Source organism: Haliotis rufescens, unplaced genomic scaffold (assembly GCF_023055435.1).
Source record: "Haliotis rufescens isolate VD_foot unplaced genomic scaffold, xgHalRufe1.0.p SCAF_3, whole genome shotgun sequence".
Taxonomy (NCBI): domain Eukaryota; kingdom Metazoa; phylum Mollusca; class Gastropoda; order Lepetellida; family Haliotidae; genus Haliotis; species Haliotis rufescens.
Window position 1 is genome coordinate 57,149,608 of NW_025964001.1, and position 24,301 is coordinate 57,173,908.

At 39.9% G+C, this 24,301-nt stretch overlaps 1 protein-coding gene across 12 annotated transcripts in view; it reads right to left on the reverse strand.

The window, feature by feature from the left end:
• LOC124115402 (mitogen-activated protein kinase kinase kinase kinase 5-like) overlaps nt 1-24,301 on the reverse strand; it is a 104,668-nt gene that overhangs the window by 32,347 nt on the left and 48,020 nt on the right. For all 12 annotated transcript variants that reach the window (XM_046476373.2, XM_046476372.2, XM_046476369.2 and 9 more), the window contains 13 exons: nt 22,145-22,184; nt 19,034-19,330; nt 18,291-18,308; nt 18,065-18,115; nt 16,667-16,751; nt 15,895-15,974; nt 14,624-14,684; nt 10,672-10,777; nt 9,511-9,673; nt 8,997-9,097; nt 8,470-8,549; nt 4,608-4,673; nt 3,596-3,688 (listed from right to left, as the gene is read on the reverse strand). In XM_046476373.2, the coding sequence (XP_046332329.1) occupies nt 3,596-3,688; nt 4,608-4,673; nt 8,470-8,549; nt 8,997-9,097; nt 9,511-9,673; nt 10,672-10,777; nt 14,624-14,684; nt 15,895-15,974; nt 16,667-16,751; nt 18,065-18,115; nt 18,291-18,308; nt 19,034-19,330; nt 22,145-22,184 (1,241 nt within the window). The remainder of the gene's footprint in view (nt 1-3,595; nt 3,689-4,607; nt 4,674-8,469; nt 8,550-8,996; nt 9,098-9,510; nt 9,674-10,671; nt 10,778-14,623; nt 14,685-15,894; nt 15,975-16,666; nt 16,752-18,064; nt 18,116-18,290; nt 18,309-19,033; nt 19,331-22,144; nt 22,185-24,301) is intronic.

Sequence of the window (24,301 nt, forward strand, 5' to 3'; positions counted from 1 at the left end):
ACATCTACAGAATACAGGTCATCATGTCTCAGTACATCCTCAGAATACAGGTCATGTCTCAGTACATCTATAGAATACAGGTCATGTCTCAATACATCTACAGAAATATAAGTCCTCATGTCTCAGTACATCTACAGAATACAGATCATGTCTCAGTGCATCTACAGAATACGGGTCATGTCTCAATACATCTACAGAATACAGATCATGTCTTAGTGCATCTACAGATTACAGGTCATGTCTCAATACATCTACAGAATACAGATCATGTCTCAATATATCTACAGATTACAGGTCATGTCTCAATACATCTACAGAATACAGATCATGTCTCAATATATCTACAGAATACAGGTTATGTCTCAGTACATCTACAGAATAAAAGTTGCACTGTCTCAATACATCTATAGAATACAGATCATGTCTCAATACATCTACAAAATACAGGTCATGTCTCAATACATCTACAGAATACAGGTCATGTCTCAATACATCTACAGAATACAGGTTGCCCTGTCTCAATACATCTACAGAATACAGATCATGTCTCAATACATCTTCAGAATACAGGTTATGTCTTAGTACATCTACAGAATAAAGGTTGCACTGTCTCAATACATCTATAGAATACAGATCATGTCTCAATACATCTACAGAATACAGGTCATGTCTCAATACATCTACAGAATACAGGTCATGTCTCAATACATCTACAGAATACAGATCATGTCTCAGTACATCTACAGAATACAGGTCATGTCTCAGTACATCCACAGAATACAGGTCATGTCTCAGTACATCTACAGATTACAGGTCATGTCTCAATACATCTACAGAATACAGGTCATGTCTCAATACATCTACAGAATACAGATCATGTCTCAGTACATCTACAGAATACAGGTCATGTCTCAATACATCTACAGAATACAGGTCATGTCTCAATACATCTACAGAATACAGGTCATGTCTCAATACATCTACAGAATACAGGTCATGTCTCAATACATCTACAGAATACAGGTCATGTCTCAATACATCTACAGAATACAGATCATGTCTCAGTACATCTACAGAATACAGATCATGTCTCAGTACATCTACAGAATACAGATCATGTCTCAGTACATCTACAGAATACAGGTCATGTCTCAATACATCTACAGAATACAGGTCATGTCTCAGTACATCTACAGAATACAGGTCATGTCTCAATACATCTACAGAATACAGATCATGTCTCAGTACATCTACAGAATACAGGTCATGTCTCAATACATCTACAGAATACAGGTCATGTCTCAGTACATCTACAGAATACAGGTCATTTCTCAATACATCTACAGAATACAGGTTGCCCTGTCTCAATACATCTACAGAATACAGGTCATGTCTCAGTACATCCACAGAATACAGGTGTCTCAGTGCATCTACAGAATACAGGTCATGTCTCAGTACGTCCACAGAATACAGGTCATGTCTCAGTGCATCTACAGAATACAGGTCATGTCTCAGTACATCTACAGAATACAGGTCATGTCTCAGTACATCTACAGAATACAGGTCATGTCTCAGTGCATCTACAGAATACAGGTCATGTCTCAGTACATCTACAGAATACAGGTCATGTCTCAGTACATCCACAGAATACAGGTGTCTCAGTGCATCTACAGAATACAGGTCATGTCTCAGTACGTCCACAGAATACAGGTCATGTCTCAGTGCATCTACAGAATACAGGTCATGTCTCAGTACATCTACAGAATACAGGTCATGTCTCAGTACATCTACAGAATACAGGTCATGTCTCAGTACATCTACAGAATACAGGTCATGTCTCAGTACATCTACAGAATACAGGTCATGTCTCAGTGCATCTACAGAATACAGGTCATGTCTCAGTACATCTACAGAATACAGGTCATGTCTCAATACATCTACAGAATACAGGTCATGTCTCAGTACATCTACAGAATACAGGTCATGTCTCAGTGCATCTACAGAATACAGGTCATGTCTCAGTACATCTACAGAATACAGGTCATGTCTCAATACATCTACAGAATACAGGTCATGTCTCAGTACATCTACAGAATACAGGTCATCATGTCTCAGTACATCTACAGAATACAGGTCATGTCTCAGTACATCTACAGAATACAGGTGTCTCAGTGCATCTACAGAATACAGGTCATGTCTCAGTACATCCACAGAATACAGGTCATGTCTCTGTACATCTACAGAATACAGGTGTCTCAGTGCATCTACAGAATACAGGTCATGTCTCAGTACATCTACAGAATACAGGTCATGTCTCAGTACATCTACAGAATACAGGTCATGTCTCAGTACATCTACAGAATACAGGTCATGTCTCAGTACATCTACAGAATACAGGTCATGTCTCAGTACATCTACAGAATACAGGTGTCTCAGTGCATCTACAGAATACAGGTCATGTCTCAGTACATCCACAGAATACAGGTCATGTCTCTGTACATCTACAGAATACAGGTGTCTCAGTGCATCTACAGAATACAGGTCATGTCTCAGTACATCTACAGAATACAGGTCATGTCTCAGTACATCTACAGAATACAGGTCATGTCTCAGTACATCTACAGAATACAGGTCATGTCTCAGTACATCTACAGAATACAGGTCATGTCTCAGTACATCTACAGAATACAGATCATGTCTCAGTGCATCTACAGAATACAGGTCATGTCTCAGTACGTCCACAGAATACAGGTGTCTCAGTACATCTACAGAAAACTTCAACAGGTTGACTGACAGTTACTAACACTGTTAGAAAATGTTCCTTGAGTAAATCCTGCCATGTATTCATCTGCCAACTGGGAATTACAGCTTTCCTAACTTCATTGTTTCTAAAAATATATCAATCATATTGTATGAACTGAAAAATAATAACGCCCAATCCTTAAATGTAGTCTAAAGTTTCAGAAGGTAAAGACCAATCATGGAAACCTGACACACGATGTTTTTAGCAATGGTGAAGTTATCATACATAATACTTAAAAAAAGCTAATTTCTTTCATATTAGACTGCCACCGTGGTCTAGCGGTAAAACCTCCGCCCAGAGAGCCCCATTTCACCTCACCTCACCTTTCACATTACTATAGTTTATCTGTCATTGCATTATTAGATTGGAATTAATTCAAACACAGTGTACCATCATGATCCACCATACTTCCAATGTGTGCAATTTGAAAATGAATGCACCGATGGCACAGGCTAGAATGACTTCTGAACCTGTCCTAAATCAACTGTTCTTGAAATAGTTCTTGATCCTGGGACTTAAAACTGGTACATTTCATTACTGATTCAGAGTTCATTACCAGTTCCGCCACTGAGATCTCGCACATCTTACATCATGCTATGGAATAATGTTTGGTGTATAAATGTTTGTTCTTTGTACATTTCTACATAAACAGAAATGTGCAACTGAATGATTTCATATTTTACTGCCAGCATTCTTTATTTTTGAAAGAACAGCTTGGTAATTTTTGTCACACGAAATTGTTTTGCATCTCTGACAAAGTCTACTGAGCAAGTCAAATGGCGGACTACTCACCCACAGACTCTACTGGGAAGTCGAAGTGGAGCTCGGACTGCTGGCGTTTACTGGATCTCAGCTTCCCCACCATGTTGACAGCTCTCACATACTCTGCCACAACAAAACCAGAATGTCAACAGTGTGGACACAAACTGCTGGTCCTACGGGTAAAGGCTAGTAGAAATATAAGAGGGCCACATCGTTCTATGTTACCATGCTTATATCTACTGAATGTAGAATAAATGGATGTTATCTCATGAAACAAACAGTAACATGAGACATGTTTCTTTACTGATCTTTCACATTGTTCATAACAGTGAGTGAGAGAGTATGTGTTTACACCGCTTTTAGCAATATTCCAGCAATATCACAGCGGGGGACAACAGAAATGGGCTTCACATATTGTACCCGTGTGGGGAATCAAAACCGAGCCTACAGCGTAACAGGTGAACGCTTTAGCTACTAGGCTACCTCATCGCCCCTTGTTCATAATAAGATATTTTCATGTTACTAAACACTAATGGGACATTATTGTTTGATACACATTTCTTAGAAGCTGATGGAGGACAAAAGTAGACACAATTTATGGAGAAGAACTTTTTTAATATACTGTCATAGCAACGTTTAGTAGAGTGATCGAGTTGTGTTTAACGTTGCTTTTAACAGTATTCTAGTTAAATCAAGGCGTGTCAGCTTAATGTGGGAGGAAAGCCCGAAGTGGTACAGGTCTTAAACATCTACCACTCGAGAAACCCACGAGTATGGGTCTGGTGCTGACAAACATAGAAACATATAAACTGGGATTCGAAAACCCACAATCATAGGTTTCTGGCATGGCCAAGGGTCGCAACTCTGCAGAGCGAATTGCAGTGCCTTTGACGACTGGGCCACCGTGCCCCTCGTTTTAGTATAGATCCTTATACTGTTGTCAAGCAAAACTAACCACCAATTCATATGTTTTCCAGAAACCAAGCCTAAACAAGAGACAATTGAGCAGCTTTTTATTGTAAAATTTGAATAGTGTACTTACTGTCATAACATACCAACACCGTGTCTTTCTCCATTTGTGTCACATTTACAACTGGTAACACCTCTCCTGAAAGAAAGACATCTTAATGAAAGCACACATCATTTAGATAACAATTAACAAATATATATTGACGAAATTACTTCCCGAGAACTGCATTAACACTTCTTCACAGAACTAGTGCTGTAAGCTCTGCAGCTCTAACGTAACATACAGGACAACAGCAGAACTTAGCTTTGCCAAAAACAATTTGATGAATTTTGAGAAACTCATGAGAAGTTTTAGCTTCATCGCTCCTTTGGTTTTGAAGTTTTGGGAAAAAACACAACATTTCAGATGAGTACTTGAGAGAGTTGGGTTGTATGCATTTTTCTCAATATTGCAGACACCAAGAATATGCTACACCCACACCCACGGGGGTAATCCAACCTGGGTCAAGGACACGAGTCAGCACTTTAACCAGTAGGCCACCCTACCACCCTAGTTTACAGATGACAGACAATGGATGATTTTTAAGCAACGTTGTTGTTTATTTTACATTTCGTCGTCTCAATTGTAAACATTTTGGAGCAGGTGGATCAGTGATAATAATCAAAAGAGATTGGCTGACTTCTGAATTCATAATCCTCACTCAGCGTTAGAAATTGGCACTAGTCCTGTAGTCCTTGCCAAACTGCCCAATAGTTAAGGTACCCTAAGGACTATTTGAAATTTGCCATTTTTAAGGGTTTTGCTATATGTTATCATTAGAAGGACTAGAGGACTAAAGATGTTAGTTTCTACACTTGTCACCGATTACAAATCTGGCATCACAGAGATATTGCTTACAACTAAAAAATCTTTAGATCTCAATCAATTAAAAAAAAGGTACAATCTAGGGCTGGGACGAGTAAATTTACTACTCGGGTATCTGCTGAGGGTCTCATGAGTTTGGTGCAAAATGTCCTATTAGGAATTGTTTTACCGGAGGCCTGTCAAAAACTATTTTGATAAACGTGTAAAAATATCTGATCATACATGCACTGAAAACATTAAAAGTCAGAAGGAATACAAGCAGAAAGAAATGCGGACATTAGCAGCATTTAGTTTAACCATGGAGTTTTTAGGCCTACTCTTATTGTCATCAAAACAATAGTGAGTGAGTGAGTGTGGTTTTTACGCCGCTTTTAGCAATATTCCAGCAATATCACAGCGGGGGACACCAGAAATGGGCTTCACACATTGTACCCATGTCGGGAATCGAACCCGGGTCTTCGGCGTGACGAGCGAACTCTTTAACCACTAGGCTACCCGACCGCCCCCATCAAAACAATATATATCACATGACCAACAATGGGTACGAGTAGCATTGTGGGTACCCGGGTCCTATTCATGGCCCACCCGAACCAAGTACCCAAGCTGCCTGTCCCAGCCTTAGTTCAATCCTACACTAAGTTCCATATCAGTAATGAGTTTCATAAATGTAAGGGGTCCCTGGGTTCCTCCAAGTCTGCATCTACATATTTGAATCTAGAGCCCCCTAAATCTTTATTACAAAGGCCCCGGACCTAACGCTTAACTTTGTTTGTTTGTTTGTTGTTTAACGCAGCACTCAGCAATATTCCAGCTATATGACGGTGGTCTGAAAAATAATCGAGTCGAGACCGGACAATCCAGTGATTGACATCATGAGCATTGATCCACGCAATTGAGATCGATGACATGCATCAACCAAGTCAGCGAACTTGACCACCCAATCACGTTAGTCACCTTTATTGACAAGCATAGTCGCCTTTTGCGGCAAGCATGGGTTGCTGAAGACCTATTCAACCCCAAATCGTCACGGGTTGCTTAACTTTGACAACAATGTCAACTCACAATGTGCCAACACTGCCACAACAAATACTCCCTTAAACTCTGAGAGGCAGTTAAAAAATACCATAAATTCAAAACTTATTTATACAATTCCAAAAGGACTTGAGAGCAACAAGGGCTCACAAATTCATACTACGGCCTCTCTTTAACCCTTGGGATGAGTGAAAATAAAACTACCGTCCTCCACTAAGTTAATAACCCAAACAGGTTTTGTTCCCCACAGGAAATTACAGTCCCAGCTTGTATTGATCCCCAGCTGTCTTAAACAATCAACTGCACTCTGCTTCATGAATAGCTTATAACTCGCCACAACAAAGATCGTCAATAATTAATGCAACTACCTACAGTCTTATATTTATGACTGTGATCATGGTTTCGTAAGCCTCGGAGGATTACATGCAGGGCTGAGGACTGCTACCACCCGTAGTTAATATTAACTGTTACTTAACGGTACTAGCCCAGTCATGGGACAAATACAATAAGACAGATGTGTGACTATATATTAATAGCTTGTGTAATTCACAGTGGGGGTTCATCAAATCTTGCTCATTATGTATATTTAATGTAGCTTCTGATACAACCTACGTAACTACCATGAAAACTGCTAACCTATGAAACTACGAGTACCGGTACTGACAAATTAAATTCTGCTGATTTGGCACAAATTGAATTCTGAATAATCGTTCACATCTTGGGCATATAAATATAGCTTCTGATACAACCTGTGAGTGAGTGAGTGAGTGAGTTGGGTTTAACGCCGCTTTTAACAGTATTCCAGTCATATCGCGGCGTGTCAGCTTAATGTGGGAGGAAAGACCGAAGTGATGCAGGTTTCAGACATTTACCCCTTCGGTGAAACCCATGAGCAAGGGTATGGTGCTGACAAACCTAGAAACATAATCGTGGCGAACCAGGATTCGAACCCACAATCATAGGTTTCTGGCGTGCCCAAGGGACGCAACTCTGCACAGCAAATCGCGGCGCCTTAGACAACTGGGCCACCTGTACAACCTATGAAACTACAACTACTGACAAAATTCTGCTGACTTGGCAAAAATTAAATTCTGAATAATCATTCACATCTTGGGCATATAAATATACTTCAGATACAACCTATGAAACTACAACTACTGACAAATTAAATTCTGCTGATTTGGCCCAAATTAATTTCTGAATAATCGTTCACATCGTGGGCATATAAATGTAGCTTCTGAAACAACCTGCATTACACCAGTTACTGACAACTTCAATTCTACTGATGAGGCACAATTTGAATTCTGTATAATTATTTAAACATGGGGAAAGGTGAACAAAGAGATCCTTCGAAGAGTTTAGCTGTTCTGTTCTCTGTAGGCAAGTGCGCACATGTGTTTCACGAAATAGGGAACAGAGTCAAATGTAACAAATTGTAATATGCTTTTCAAAAATACATATTGTAATATCTTTTCTGTGTCTTGCATATTGTTTGTTTGTTTGTATGACGGCGGTCTGTAAATAAGCGCGTGTAAACTTTAACGCTTTAAAAATATTTAAATCATTATTCAAATAATGTTGACTCCTTGAACACATTCCAACATCGGCAATGTCGGACAAATCCATTTTATGAACACGGGAGTTATCTGTGCTTTTTGTACCTTTTCTCCCAATACCAATAGTCAGATCTCTCCCACTTTAGGATGTAATCATTCAGTCTTTGCGTTTATCTGCGTTGCCCAGCTACATTTATAGGGAATAACTTGCTAGACACTTCCCTCTCAAAATAACATGGTCCAATTTAAGTCATCAAGTTGAGTGTATGTTCAAATCTCTAGAATTGATGTCACGATAGAACAATGCCTTATCTTGAAGTACGCTTCGTTTTTTTGTTGTTCTTTGTGATATATATATCGTGTAGTTATCTTATAAACTGCAACACAAGTATTTGGCCGAAACACAGCCCTATTACACTCACAGAAGGACAGAGGACGAGGACAAAGGACGAGGACAGAGGACAGAGGACAAAGGACTGTACCTGTAAAATCCAGATCTGTGAACCAGCTGGATGCAGAGTTGAGGTTTATCACATCAAATTTCACATGATTCCTGTCAGTTCTGGAAAACAAAACACTTCTGTAAGGTCTTTTCCAACTAATTATCAGATTGTCATGTCCCTTCACCAAACACTTCACCCTCTTAAGACATCAGCAAGAGCTGGACTCCCCTCTCAAGACAACAGCAAGCGCTGGACTCCCCTCTAAAGACAACATCAATGCCTGGACTCCCCTCTCAAGACAACAGCAAGCGCTGGACTCCCCTCTAAAGACAACATCAATGCCTGGACTCCCCTCTCAAGACTACAGCAAGAGCTGGACTCCCCTTTAAAGACAACATCAATGCCTGGACTCCCCTCTCAAGACAACAGCAAGCGCTGGACTCCCCTTTAAAGACAACATCAATGCCTGGACTCCCCTCTCAAGACTACAGCAAGAGCTGGACTCCCCTTTAAAGACAACATCAATGCCTGGACTCCCCTCTCAAAACAGCCAGTGCTCAACTTACCCTTTCCTGACCCCGAAGCAGACCATAGGGTACTCCAGTTCCGGACTGATGAACATCTCAAATACATCCAGCCGTGGAGGCATTTGCTCTATGTCAAATGTCTGGAACAGTCAAATTGTTTATGCCATTATAACCTTATAACCTTTGACTAAAGTTCGAACTTCGAAAGTGAACTTTGTACACAACACTGGTACTGCAGAAAAACACTTGGTATGATATTTTCAGCTGTTTCAATCTGAGGTGTTTTTTTATGATTTAAATCTATCAAAATCAAGGATTTTCCAAATTCATAATTTTTTTAGGGCTTTATGTCTCTTAAAGTAGTTTGTTTGAATCATCAAAACAAAACAACATTTTACAGTCCATGCAATCACTTAATTTTGTTACATACAATAAAAATTCCAAACATCGTCATCATGCCTGAGGCCCCCCAAAGACAGAGAGTCCCCAGGACTCGTACATAAAAAGGCCACGATAAATCACATAGTACGGCTCCTTGAACCAGCCTCCTCACCTTCAGCAACATGAACTTGTTGAGAGGCTCATACCACTGCATCAGGTGCACGCCTGTGGGCAGCGCCCCACACAGGTAGCGGTACCCGTTGTATGGGTTGCGTCCCACACAACATCGCATACAGCCTCGCGTGTCCGGCACTTTTACTGTAGGCTGCAACTTCCTGTACAGGTGAAAACAGTATGTAAATGTTAATCAGAACTTGCCACAAAAAAATTGGTTATCAGATTTTCATCCCTGCCTGCCTCACTACCAAACACCCTGCCTCACTTCCGAACACCCTTCCTCACTTCCAAACACTCTGCCTCACTACCAAACAAACACCCTACCTTACTACCAAACATCCACCCTCACCACTAAACATCCTGCGGTACTACCAAACATCCTGCATGCCTCACTACCAAACACCCTGCCTCACCACCAAACACCCTGCCTCACTACCAAACACCCTGCCTCACCACCAAACACCCTGCCTCACTACCAAACACCCTGCCTCACTACCAAACACCCTCCCTCACTACCAAACACCCTCCCTCACTACCAAACACCCTGCCTCACCACCAAACACCCTCCCTCACTACCAAACACCCTGCCTCACTACCAAACACCCTGCCTCACCACCAAACACCCTGCCTCACTACCAGACATCCTGCCTCACTACCAAACACCCTGCCTCACCACCAAACACCCTCCCTCACTACCAAACACCCTGCCTCACTACCAAACACCCTGCCTCACTACCAAACAACCTGCCTCACTACCAAACACCCTCCCTCACTACCAAACAACCACCCTGCCTCACTACCAAACATCCTGCCTCACTACCAAACATCCTGCCTCACTACCAAACATCCTGCCTCACTACCAAACATCCTGCCTCACTACCAAACATCCTCCCTCGTTACAAAACACATCATTTTGCTATCCCCAAGGACCTACAAAGAAAGTCACTACATATGTGAGCTTCTTTCCGTACTTGATGAAATACACAATCTACAGTTTACTAAACATTCAGGCTTCATGTACACAGATGTCTTGAACAGTGTATTATAACATATATATAAAAATGCCTCAGATTTTCTGAATATTTGGATGAAAATGTAATGATTAATTTATCGTAGACGATAAGATGCTTAGAAACTATGCAAAAGAAGTGCCTACCTTGGTACTAATTTTTCTGGAATTTTCGTCATATTGAGTGAAAATCTACTTGTCTGTTTACTATGGAGCATCATCAGATCATGTCTGTACAGGTGGGGCGTTCTCCCTGGAAACAAAGCATAATAATCATAATAATAATCATGAGGGTTGTCACAATACATAGGTGCACCAGTGTAGTTTGTCCATTATCTGTTTAATGTCGCATAACTACCAATACACTGAGAGACAGAAAAAACACAATGAAAAGAGGGAAAATAACAAACATAATATACAAGTGATTCAAGTATTCAAACATAAATTTATCCATATCTGCTAAGTAAACTTTTATCATGTCTATATATCTAACACTTCATGATAGCCCAAATAACACTGAAACAATGTGTTTCATACCTGGTACTACGTACAATGTCTAGATATAGATTAGAAAGTGCAACACGTGATAGTCTCCCTTTAAATACGAACATGCTGAAGTCATTGCAAATATACCATTTTCACTTTGGTTCATTCTCATTCATATCAGATGTTTTACTCTCTATGCGAAGATAGGAGGTTGCTTCAGAGAACCCTGAGCGTACATTTACCAACCAATCAAATTAAAGGCTGCAAGGGTTCTCAGTCAATCAGTTGTCACCTTTAAAATGATTCAGCTTCATTTCTTTACCTCCCCCATTCAGAACAGGGTGTACAAAATATCCACCAAAAATAGTGTGGCCCTTATTATTTCTATTCAGAACTGCCTGTTTACATCAATTTTTGAGATACGGAAATCAAATATGATGTAGAGAAGGCTTCATTAGCTCGTACTGAGAATACAGAGGCATCCAAACTGAATGGTTGATCTTTCAGACAGTAGCACTGAATCGGAATAAGAGATCTGAATTGAATGAGATTGTGTGTGTGCAATTGTCTGACTCCATGCTATATTTGAAATTGGATCTCATTGTCTTTATGCTACCTATGCAGTTATAATCATCCATACAAAACTAATACACTCCTTGGTTTCACAGATACCATATAAAAAGTTTATCATAAAATAGATGGTGAAACGGTGTTGGACTACAAACAGCCTGCGAAGGTTAACATCTGCACATACCACATGCATACTTTATATCAAAGTGCACATAAATTCATGCATAAATGGATGGCGAGGAAGCAAATTGGCACCAACCCACTAGCAAGAATCAATTTGTCTAATGTTACAGCTTTTCTAAGGGCTCGTATTTGTATTTTTGTTGTTTAATCCTGCACTCAATATTCCAGCTATATGACGGCGGTCTGTACGTAGTCTGGACCAGACAATCCAGTGATTGATGTCGTGAGCAATGTGAGCCATCAACTAAGTCCCTGAGCCTGATCACCCGATCCATTTCCTCGCCTCTTAGCATAGGTAAATGGGGACCAATTCTTACCTGGAAACATGACAGCTAGTAGAATTTAGTCCCGTTACAGGTACGTATTCGACGTAATAAGCGCCACGCTCTAATAAGCGCCACGGCTGTCAGCATATACCACGAAATTTACGATCTTTCAACCCTTTCACCAAAATTATATTCTAATAAGAGCCCCCTATTTCGAATTTTGAGAGCGCCCTGGGCGCTTATTACGTCGAATACGGTATATGTTATCACTATTCAGGCTTGTAAATGTTTCAGGTTCATTTGCATGTGTAATGAGCCTCATCATTTTCAACATCAGATCAATAACTGTGAGCAATTAAGGCTACTATTGAACTTATACATGCAAAGTTTTACCTTCCTACAAGTTACGGTCTCGGAGATCTCAACTATAGGGGCATGCCATGATAAAGTTTACATGCAGCTTGGGTGAATGGGTGAGGGAGGGATATGCAAAGACGTAGGTGTTTCTACAATACCGGCACATCTATTGACCATGTGGACAACATCATCTACCGATGTACAAAAGGAGCTTCATCAGGCAGAGCATCACTGTATTAGGGAGGACCCACATTTCATATTTTGGGCAGGGGGGCCTGCAATTTTTTGCCCTTAATATTTCTGCGGGAAGGTCTACACAAAAAATAATAACTGTTCACGGGGCATGCTGGATGGGAAGTGAAACAAAAAGTCTTAAGCCCCTCCTTTTATGCCCCCATTTCACAAATATTACCACATTGAATTGACCCGAATAGGAACTTTTTCATATACGTAGATAAATCTCAATCATTTCTTGAAGTTCTTAAATGAATCTTATTTGATTCCCAAACATCCGTACAGTTCGAATCAGCAAGAAAGGTTTTGTTTGTCAAAAACTTTCGAGGAAGGGTCCTCGAATTGCATAATCCATTCTCAATTAATCCATAATTAATTCTCATGTTCCGTAACAGCTTCGTAATTGATTCTTTTGCATTCGTGGCTATTCTTAGCGATTCGTGGATCCCAAAATTTCTTGTCCTCAACCCGAAAACATCCCGAAACAGCCACTAATGTCCCGAGTCAACAACGAATCATGTAAGCATTAAGTAAGAACATTCGGCATATTCGTAACTTAGTCGTAGGTGATTCTTACAATTCGTGCATGATCCGTACATGAATCTTGTAATTCGTACATGTTTCTTAACCCATTCCTGGCATTCTTCATATTTTTCAACCCGATTAGCCACGAAAGTTTGCATTATTGGCCAAATCATCACAAATTTCGAAAGTTTCCTATTCGGGGTGATTCGGGATATTCATGCTTTTAGTGAAAAGGGGGCATTAGAGGAAGAAACTGTTTATCTTGAAGCAGATACAATATCCAATCTCCAACAACAAACCCAGGCTCCCCCGACCATTAAACTGTCTGTCCTCAGTGTTCCTGATTTTTTCAACGTCATGTTAAATGCAATGACGTCTTCTCTGACATAACGTAAATAGATCTCGTTTACACAGAGTTCAGTCACAATTTTCTTCTTTTTTAAAAAATATTTCGAGACTAAGCCGCTACCAATATATATTTAACATCGAAGCAAAGCGAAATGTTATTTCCTTGAAATAAAAATAATCAAAGGGAAACCCTGATGGTAAGATACAAGCCGACTTCGTTCAAAACATACTTATGTTAATATTGCCGATGTTTTGTTCAACAACAAAGATTTTAACAACAAAGGTACTTTATTTGCAGGTCCACAGGGACCGCCAGTCACATGAAATATCGGTTCAAGCCTAATTTTACAGGTAAAAATCTGGTAATTACCGGTAAACGGTAACACTGGTCCTAACTCCACTTCACAGACTCATCCACTTCCAGATTATTTATTTATCCCCTATTAAACAGGTGGTCATTCTGGTTAGTGAAAAAAAGTCAGGCACAAAAAAATTGGCATATACTTTTTCTTGGAACAAATATTAGTCAAAGACATGAATGGAAGTATGCGGTTTATAACAGCGGACATAACAGTGTTAAGACATGCGTTGTCCTCAAAAGCGTCCTAAAGAAACTGCCAATCCCGTTATTTGGATTATCTGATAAGCTGTTTGATAAGCTCTTATCATGTTGACATAAGCCATTCTCTTGACTAATGAAAGAAAATCAAACATGTTTTAACATGGCAAGATACCTCAAGATAATTGATTGTTTTTTGTTATAATATATGTTTTTATATGTATTATTCACCATTTGTTATAAAGATTGGTGATAAAAAAATATTTTTTTATTATTTCAGTTTGTATAAACTCATTTCAATTTTTTTTTTGCTGTTGAAATTTGTCAGTTGGTCTTGTAATGGACTAATGGAAGCGTACTCCTGTCGTCAAAGGTAAGACTACTCACAAAACTAACACAAGTAAATAAACTGGGACTTGTACATTAGTCATGTCAGTAGCTTCTGACCTCATGCATATACATTTAGAAAATGGTATTTTATAATTGTCATACCAAATAATAGCCCTATATAAATATCCGTATTCACTAAAAAATTTATTTCTTATGTAGCAGAGCTGCCAGAGTAACTAACCTGATATAGACATGAGGACATCCTTAATCACATACAGCCATACACATCGCCTTGCTTGTAGCTGAAAGGAAGATGGATCATAGTGAGAGTGAGTGAGTAAGTGAGTGAGTGAGTGAGTGAGTGAGTGAGTGAGTGAGTGAGTGAGTGAGTGAGTGAGTGAGTGAGTGAGTGAGTGAGTGAGTATGATTTTACGCCGCTTTTAGCAATGTTCCAGCAATAACACGGCGGGGGGTCACCAGAAATGGGCTTCACACATTGTACCCATGTCGGGAATCAACCCGGGTCTTCGGCGTGACGAGCGAACGCTTAAACCACTAGGCTACCTGACTGCCCCTGGATCATAGTGTCAAGGATACATATCTTGAAGCATGGTACACATCCCCAATGGGACACTTCTATGTAATCATAAAAGCATGTAGCATATTTATTTCTTATACAGTAAACTACGTTTATAACGAACATGCTTATAACAAACTGGCGGATATAACAAACTGTTTTGTTTGGCCTCAGGCTTTTGTTCTATGAGTGAGTGAGTTTGATTTTACGCCGCTTTTAGCAATGTTCCAGCAATAACACGGCGGGGGGTCACCAGAAATGGGCTTCACACATTGTACCCATGTCGGGAATCAACCCGGGTCTTCGGCGTGACGAGCGAACGCTTTAACCACTCGGCTACCTGACCGCCCTTTCGCTCTATGAATGCTGTATATATACTTATAACGAACTAGGGTTATAAAAGACAAAAATTGGTGGTCCCCTTGAGTTAATAAAAAACGTAGTTTACTGTATAAGATATCAACATTATAAACAGTCTCCTAAAGGATGCTGATAAAATGTGCACGCTTTAAAAATAGTATTTAAAAAAGGATGACTCCCTCAATAGAACTGACCTCGGCAATGTCTGACAAGTCGATTTTATGCACAGGTGGGCATTTCCCACATATTCTCACAATCCTCACGTCAATTACCTGTACCTTTTCTCCCTAAACCGATTGTCATATCTCTCCCGTTTTTGGATGCAATCTTTCGGCCACAGCGTTTATCTGCGTTGCCGAGCTACATCTATGAGCAACAACTTATTGGACACTTCCCACTCAAAAACGTCGTCCAATATGACGTAATCAAGTTGCGAGTGCATATTCGAATCTCCAGAAATGACGTCATGATAGACCACTGTTTTATCGTGAAATAAACCACGCTTTGTCCTTCATTGTTCTTTGCGATTTATGGCATGCAAACATGATTTAAACAGTAACTGTGTGAACACTCACCAATTCAAGTGTTGATTCATGAATCTCATTGAGATTCAGTGTATATAATCCTTCATTGGCACCTATCAAAATGTACTGATCTGGAAAAATAAACACCTTTAATTAAAAACATTTCAAAAACAAATACAGATTAAGATAAACAATGATGACAAACTTAACATCAGCGACAGCAATGACCTTAGACAAACATTTAGTCTCTGAAATGAACATATCTGACATTAGGAAGAGAAAAAAACAGTTGTTAAATTATCTTAATATAAATATAATAAAAAGGAGCCCAGAGACTCTTCATTTTCATGATACTGCAGTAATCTAGACTTGCCAAACATTATAGACTTGCATGGGCTGTATTGGATATACTTGTTTGAGGGTCTGTATGACAGACTTGTAACAAAAGTGTGCATGCTTGCAAACTAATTTTATTGTGATTCTCTCAGAAATGTTCTGATGTAGTAGGAAGGACATACATCTGTGTGCAAACCTATCATGGCCATCACTCAAAGCTGTCAACAGACTCTGGAGTAGTTTTCAATTCAGGGCTAATAGTCTAATTATTACCTACGAGGGTTCATAAAAAACATGTGCCCTAGGGTTAGGGCTTCCATGAGTCCAAATTTTTGGACTCGAGTACCCGAGGGGTGAAACTCGACTTCTACTCCAGTACCCGAAAATAGGACGTCCTTTAAGAATATTGGTTCATTAGATCAAAATTGCCATCTAAAAGTATCAAAACATGTTATAAGTATAATTGAACTGTTCAAGTATAACTAACCTCTGTTGACTGGATGCACCCAGCTTGCTGTACAGTTTATCTGGAGCGGACAGCCATTGAACACCTTGGAGAAACACGCTCCCATCTGGAATGATACAAGAGGTAGGTACAGTGTCACATCACGCAACAAACACAAAACTACCAATTTGTCAGCTTGCCATTTGGAATTAAGTTTTCACATGTTGTAACACTCAGGCTTAAAAAAAGAAAAGAATTGCTTCTCAGGAATGGCTTTGGAAAACATAGTGCGGGTGGGCGGTGGTTTCTTTTTTCTCCCTTTTTTGTCGCTGTTGTTGTTCAAAATAGTTCAAATAAACCTGGGAAAGGACCTCCCTACATGAATGTATTCCTTGATGAGTAAAATACTGGAATATAGTATTTGACTACCGTTGGACAACCAGTGTGTGCATAATTCACCCATACAATGAACTTTGATTTTATTTCTCAATAGGGAGACATTATCCTGAGCACACTACACCAGAAGAAGCTTGTCAACAAATCCTTACTGAAGTATGCAAGGTACTTCTGCCATTACGCTATTCTGGCAATAAAAGTGTTCATTGTGTATACGTTTGTAATCCATTATGTTACTGCCGGGGTCATGTGTTCAAAGCGTGGAATAGTTAAAGAATTTTTTTTGAAAATGGAAATAAAAACGACAGACTTTATAAGATAGACACAATTTTATGGATAACAACTTCTTTAATACTGTAAAAAGTGACGTTTCGGTATAGATCCTTATACCGTTGTCAAGCAAGAGTGAATGAGGGACATAGTGCAGAATATATATAGCAAGTTGTTATCCCACTCATGTATGCCCTTGTTGTTACTGTTAATCCTCTACTGTTAATCCTCTACTGTTAATCCTCAACTTGCTATATATATTCTGCACTATGTCCCTCATTCAGTCTTGCTTGACAGCGGTATAAGGATCTATACCGAAACGTCGCTTTTTACAGTATTAAAGAAGTTGTTATCCATAAAATTGTGTCTATCTTGTCATCCGCCAACTTCTAAGTAATGCCTATCAAACAAGTTGACAGACTTTATGATGATGCGGCCGGTGCTTGAGAACCAAGACTATTATTTTTTTAGCCTAAGTACCAGAATCTGGTGAGCTGACTATTTGGAAAGAAAACACTGTTACAGGTACTACAGCCAGGAAACAAACTACTGATGTGAAAAAAGTGAGAATTGGAAGTAAAAATGGGAAAAATCAGTGTAAGGGAGGTAACCATGAAACGGCAAATACCTAAGGGAGACAACCCATGATATCACATTTGTCACAAAGGCTCTCATAACAGACACAACCTCTCCCATCTCATCGTTTTTCTTTGACCCTTAAGATAGCAGGCTCTAGAATGGGGTTTCATTAATTTATACAGTCTTCAAACTCACATGAACTTTGGGGGTTGGTGGAAGGCCATTGCTGACTGGCCTAGATTGTGTCTGAAAACAAAACCACAAATAATGATAATTCTGCGAGTACTCTAAAAAACAAATTGTTTTTCTCACAAAAGTGCAACACCATGTTCTAATCCATAAATGACAATAAATGTTTCTGACAATGGTATTTCTTGACTTTATGATTATATCAACTGTAACAGCTTAAAAAAATACTTACATCTGTTGATTCTGATTGCTGAAACAAATGAAGCATATAATTATAAAAATATGTTCAGCTAGCCTCTCATAGATTAAAAGTTTGAAGTTATCTAAAAAAAACCCATTGATTTTCCTGAAGTTACAGAGTATTATTTTGAAATTTCTCTTGACTATTTCATTAAAACAGAATGTTAAATAGATGCAAGTTTGACAACAACATGCTTGTATCACCAGTCAGCAGTATTCCAGCTATATCACAGTGACTTATAGATAACAAGTCTTGGCCAGGCAAACCAGTGGCTGACAGCATGACCACCCATCCATGCTGTCGGGGCATGATGACACAACCAGCCAGGGCATTCACTGACAACCCAACCCACAGTTCTTATGACTAGCGGGGGCACGGGTGACCCAGTCATCTAAGGCGCCACAATTCGCTGTGGAGAGTTGCGTCCCTTGGGCACGCCAGAAACCTATGATTGTGGGTTCGAATCCCGGTTCGCCCCGATTATGTTTCTAGGTTTGTCAGCACCATACCCGTGCTCGTGGGTTTCACCTAAGTCGTAAACGTCTGAGACCTGCATCACTTCGGGCTTTCCTCTCACATTAAGCTGACATGCCGCGATATAACTGGAATATTGTTAAAAGCGGCGTTAAACCCAACTCACTCACTCTTATGACTAGCATGGGTTGTAGGGGACCGTTCCCCCCCCAAGATTCCCCGCAGCTTTCATGGAAATATAATTCACAAGATGAACTTACTGCATCCTTCTTGATCCTCCTCCGAGGGGGGACAGCAGGAGGAGGTGCCCCCTCCGACACGGGAGACATGCCATTTTCTGTGTGGGGTAGGTCCCCGTTAGCGTGTTGGCGAGTTTTGGGGGGAAGCTCTGGTGGTTTCTCATCTGTGAATTCAGGGGGCATGGTAGTGTTGGGGGTCAGTGTCAACATCCGGTCGATGAGGGACTCAATGTCCGGTCCACTGTCCACCAGCTGGTCAGTAGGACTGCCTGTCTCCAGCTCATGCTTCTCCCCATGGCCTCCTGATGCCTTTGGAGGCTGCAGAAGGAATCCACAGTCTTAAGCCTTACAAAAACTCAAACGGTTTCTCATTACTGTGCAGGTCGAGGTCATTCAAAACGTGTGAACAGTATTTTGCAAGGGCTATAAATACATCTCAAAATCTGAATGTTGGTTATATGAATGGAAAACCTGTGTCGATTTTAAAGGAAGAGACATCTTTCCTTGGCAAAAACATGCTGATATAGTTGTTATGAGTTGGAACTAGTTTCTGACTACTAACAATAATAATGACAAGAGGTGAGGTGAAATGGGGCTTAACGTCGCGTCCAAGATTATTGCACTTATATAACGACGTGCATGCATGTGTGTGTGTGGCTGCTCGTACTAGTCCGGACTGATGCCGATTTATAGTGCTAGCTCACTGAGATACCATGCTGCAGTTTAACATGATTACCCCACTCAGACACAGTATACTGACTCCGAGCCGACCAGTCCTTGTTTGAGCCCCTTTATGCCGAGCGCCAGACAGGGTAACAAGTACCATCTTTTAACGTCTTTTGGTATGACACGGCCAGGATTGAACCCGGAATCTTCCACTCTCCGGGCGGACGCTCTACCACTAGACCACAGAGGCTGTCCAATAATGAAAGAAACCTGGAGACCTGAGCCTGGAGACCTGAGCCTGGAGACCTGAGCATGGTGACCTGAAGCTTACGACAACAGGATAAGGAATTATATTTTTTGGCAAGAAAATTTGACCCTGGATTTCTGGGACTGAGCTCAACTTGAATTTTATACACTGTTGCCCTATAGTCATAAGCCTCCAATAGTCAGTTAAAATCTCTATTTACAAATATTCTTTTTCAAATTCAACAATTGTGACATTTACAGCATCAACCATGTCGCCATGAATCAGGTCATATTACTAAAAGTAAGCTGCAAATAAGATGCCCAACAAAAACAATTTACAACAATTAGAAATTAATTCTTTTAACATACAGTTGACTCATGATAAGTAGCAAATCAAGGAACTGAGCCCAAAGTATCTGCTTATGAAGTTTGCCATGTATCTGAAAAGGGTGTTTCCCACCTTATTGTTTAATTACTGTTCACACCATTTGCAAAGAGACTATGTTTTTAATGAGTTGTTTTCACTGTAAGTGAGGATGATGAGTAACGATGGCAAATACCTATCATTGTCTGAGAGGTACTGATCATCTTCCCGAGGCAAGAGAGTTAACTGACTATAAAAGTCCAGTTTCCACCCTTGCTGAACTAGGCTGGTATTATGGAGTTACATTTTGGCTGGACTAACGAGTCTATGCATAGTCCAATCAAAAGCGCGAACCAAAATAGAAATCCGGTTCGTTAACTGTCGTGCAGATTTCGGTCGATTGCAGGATTTGCAAAGCATGTGCACTGCCAACTCGTTGTCAGCAGATATTTTCCAAATCTTTTCATGTTTTTAAACAAGGTGCTCACGTGATTTAATGCATTTCGCAATGTAAGACACGTTTTATCACAATATATATCTTGATTTTCGATCAGATCGTCCTGACCGGGCGCCACCATTTTGTGTGAAGCAAACGTACGTGATACGAGAGGTGGAATCTGATTGGTCCATAGGAGAGGCTTAGATGGGGCATAACTGATAATAGCCACTTGTGGCGCTACGATCAAACCCAGTAATTCCAGCATAGTTGGGCAAGGGTGGAAACTGGACTTTTAAAGTCAGTTAACTCTCTTGCCTCGGGAAGATGGGTACTGATATGCTGGTCAGTTATTTGTTGATATCCCCTACTGGAGTGTTTGCTGAAAAGCCGTAACACAGTGGCCTCTTTTTTTTATAATGTTTACTGGTCAGCTTCAGGAAAATTAGTGGTTGATAACAAGAGCAATGATCCACACCTTGGGGTATGAAGTTGTTTGTTTGTTTGTTTGTTGTCTAACGCTGCACTCAGCAATATTCAAGCTAATATGACAACGGTCTGTAAACAATCGAGTCTGGACCAGACAATCCAGTGATTTATCGCATGAGCATCGATCCACCCAATTGGGATACGATGACATGTATCAATGAAGTCATTGCCCTGACCAGCCGATCCCGTTAGTCGCCTCTTATGACAAGCATAGTCACCTCTTACGAGTCAGCAGGACAAAGCCTCATAGAAAATACCAGTCTGCGACTTTACCCACTAAGTTCAGGCTAGTGGACTCAATGTTTTTGAGGCATGCTCGTAAATACTAAGGACATTCCTAAGCTGTAAGCTGGTCTGTTACTCAAATAACATTCTATGAAACACTTCGGCCCAATCTCATTAAAAATCAGACCTCTGTTCTCTCTACCGCTAAACAAAGATCTGAGGACATCCCATCAGGGGTCATGTCAGAACGACCTTTCATCCGACCAATCAGAGCATCGCTTACCAGATTGTGAAAGTGACAGTCGGAATGTGATTTCTAATCATGCAACCTCGAAAACATTAACTCCGAACGATAGTTGCGGGTTTAACAACTGAATCCTTACAATCTAGACCATCTATAAGCCATTCCAGAATGTTCTTTTGTTCAGGTTTCAAATTTGTAATCGAGAATTTGTCAATATATGTTTCGAAGTGTAGTCGCCAAATTGAAATTAGTGCCGTAAAGCACGAGAAAGCTGCCTTCTGATTGGTCATTCCATTGGTCGGTCAAAGTTCGCACAAGGTTGGTCTGACGTGACCTGTAATGGGATGTCCTCAGATCTTTGTTTAGCTGTAGCGAGAACTAAGATCTGATTTTAATGAGATTGCACTTCGGCCCTCGTCAACACTATCTCCCTCGATTTCGTACAGCATAGGTACTACCCACCTTTGGAGGAAGTGCTGGTGGTTGGACTGGTAATGTTGACCTGAAACAGAAACCAGGGGTTGCAGCACTGTCATCAAAAATTCACATCGTTCCACAAAACCATCCTAGCTCTACGACTGTCATAAGACTAAGTTACAGTACTGGAATCACATCTTCATAGCGCTAAGATGATTTTTAAAAAAAGGGCCTTGAATTATTTCATGAATTCTCAGACAGTACAAGGCCAAGCAAAGCTTGTTAAATAAAAAGCAGCTTAAACATCATTTAAATGTTCACAGGCACACAGCGTATGAAAACTCTTCGGTTCATTTACACTGAAGCATGTTTACTTAGAGATCAACTTGTGAGTGGTACATGTTTATTTGTTTGTTTGTTGTTTAATGCTGCACTCAGCAATATTCCAGCTATATGATGGCGGTCTGTAAATAATCGAGTCTGGACCAGACAATCCAGTGATTGATATCATGAGCATCGATCAATGCATTTGGGATCGATGACATGCATCAACCAAGTCAGTGAGCCTGACCACCCGATCCCGTTAGTCGCCTCTTACGACAAGCATAGTCGCCCTTTTACGGCAAGCATGGGTTGCTGAAGACCTATTCTACCCCGGATCTTCACGGGTATAGTGGTACAAGTACATCAATGAGTCATTAGTCTCTTCCTGTACCAGTGACATGTCAGGTAAGTGAAAAGGTGAATATTATCCTGGACCACGTTCCACAAAGCGACATCAGGGCTACGACGATTGCAAGTCTATGATAATGTTAGTCAAGATCGTCTTAGCACTACAAGTGCTTTGGGCAGCAGGGCCCAGGATACTATTCATTGCCTTATTTTACATCATCTTATGATAAGTGATTATGTATCAGTGAAACATCAAGCTGCATTCAACAATGATGACACCAGTAGTTTATCTTCTGACAAATAACTGAAGACAGAAACCTAAACATGAGCATTGCAACCATTCACCAATAAGCCCATGGCTTCCATGTCTCATAATAGGGAAGACAATTCAATCTCAAGTCGCACAAAACACTATAACCATGATAACCGATCATGAAAAAAGTTATTCTGATTATTTTCCTACATGAATGAAAGAAAAGCAAAGAGAAACCAATCTGACTACTTATTGACAGCAACTGCGACTAATTTTCAGAACAAATGTTTTTTGGCTGTCCAGATGTCATGTACAGATATAAGATATTAACAATATTGACAAACATTAACAAACATTTTCAAACATTTAAATATATTTACAAACCTATACAAATGTAAATTTTTCATAATTACATCTTTGATTATATTTGTAAATTTTAACTTTACAATGAATGAATATCTTGTAGAGTTTGTCTTCATGAGGTATTTACAAAGGATGAAATACAGAGAGATGAAGTTAACTCATCAAGAATGCTTACTTGTAAGAATGCTTGCTAGCAACTACACACTAAAACACCTCCTAAAGAAACCTATGATGTTATAGATGTTGAATGCAGTATTGAAGGCATTTGTTTAATCGTTAATTTTACAGAACCACAATTTCAACAAAAGTTGTATTGAAAACAACTAAACATTTCCAAGCTAATTTTTTGTCAAGCAAGGCTGTCAACAAATCCTGCTAGCAAAACAATACCTCCAATTGGGATTAATATGAATCGGAAATACTATCTTGATTTGTGAGTGTGAGTGAGTATGGTTTTACGCCACTTTTAGCAATATTCCAGCAATATCACAGCGGGGGACACCAGAAATAGGCTTCACACATTGTGCCCATTTGGGGAATCGAACCCAGGTCTTCGGCGTGACGAACTAACGCTTTAACCACTAGGCTACCCGACCCCCCCCTTGATTTGTCATCAAAGACTTGCCAAGCAATGCTATATTTCTTTGATTACATTCTTTATCTGAGCAACCAACAAGTCCCTAAAAATATCATGTTTTTAACATTTTTCCACTTTTTTTTTTTAAGTTTCATTTGTATTTTGTCATTTATTTGACACATATATACAGGCATGTAATTAATGTACCATCAAAAATGTTTTACACTCAGAATTATAGAAATACTTTCCACAAAAAATCTTTGCATAGTGAGAGTTTATTACGAGAAATCTGAATGTTCACATGATAACTTAACTTTTACCAACCATCCAGATATTA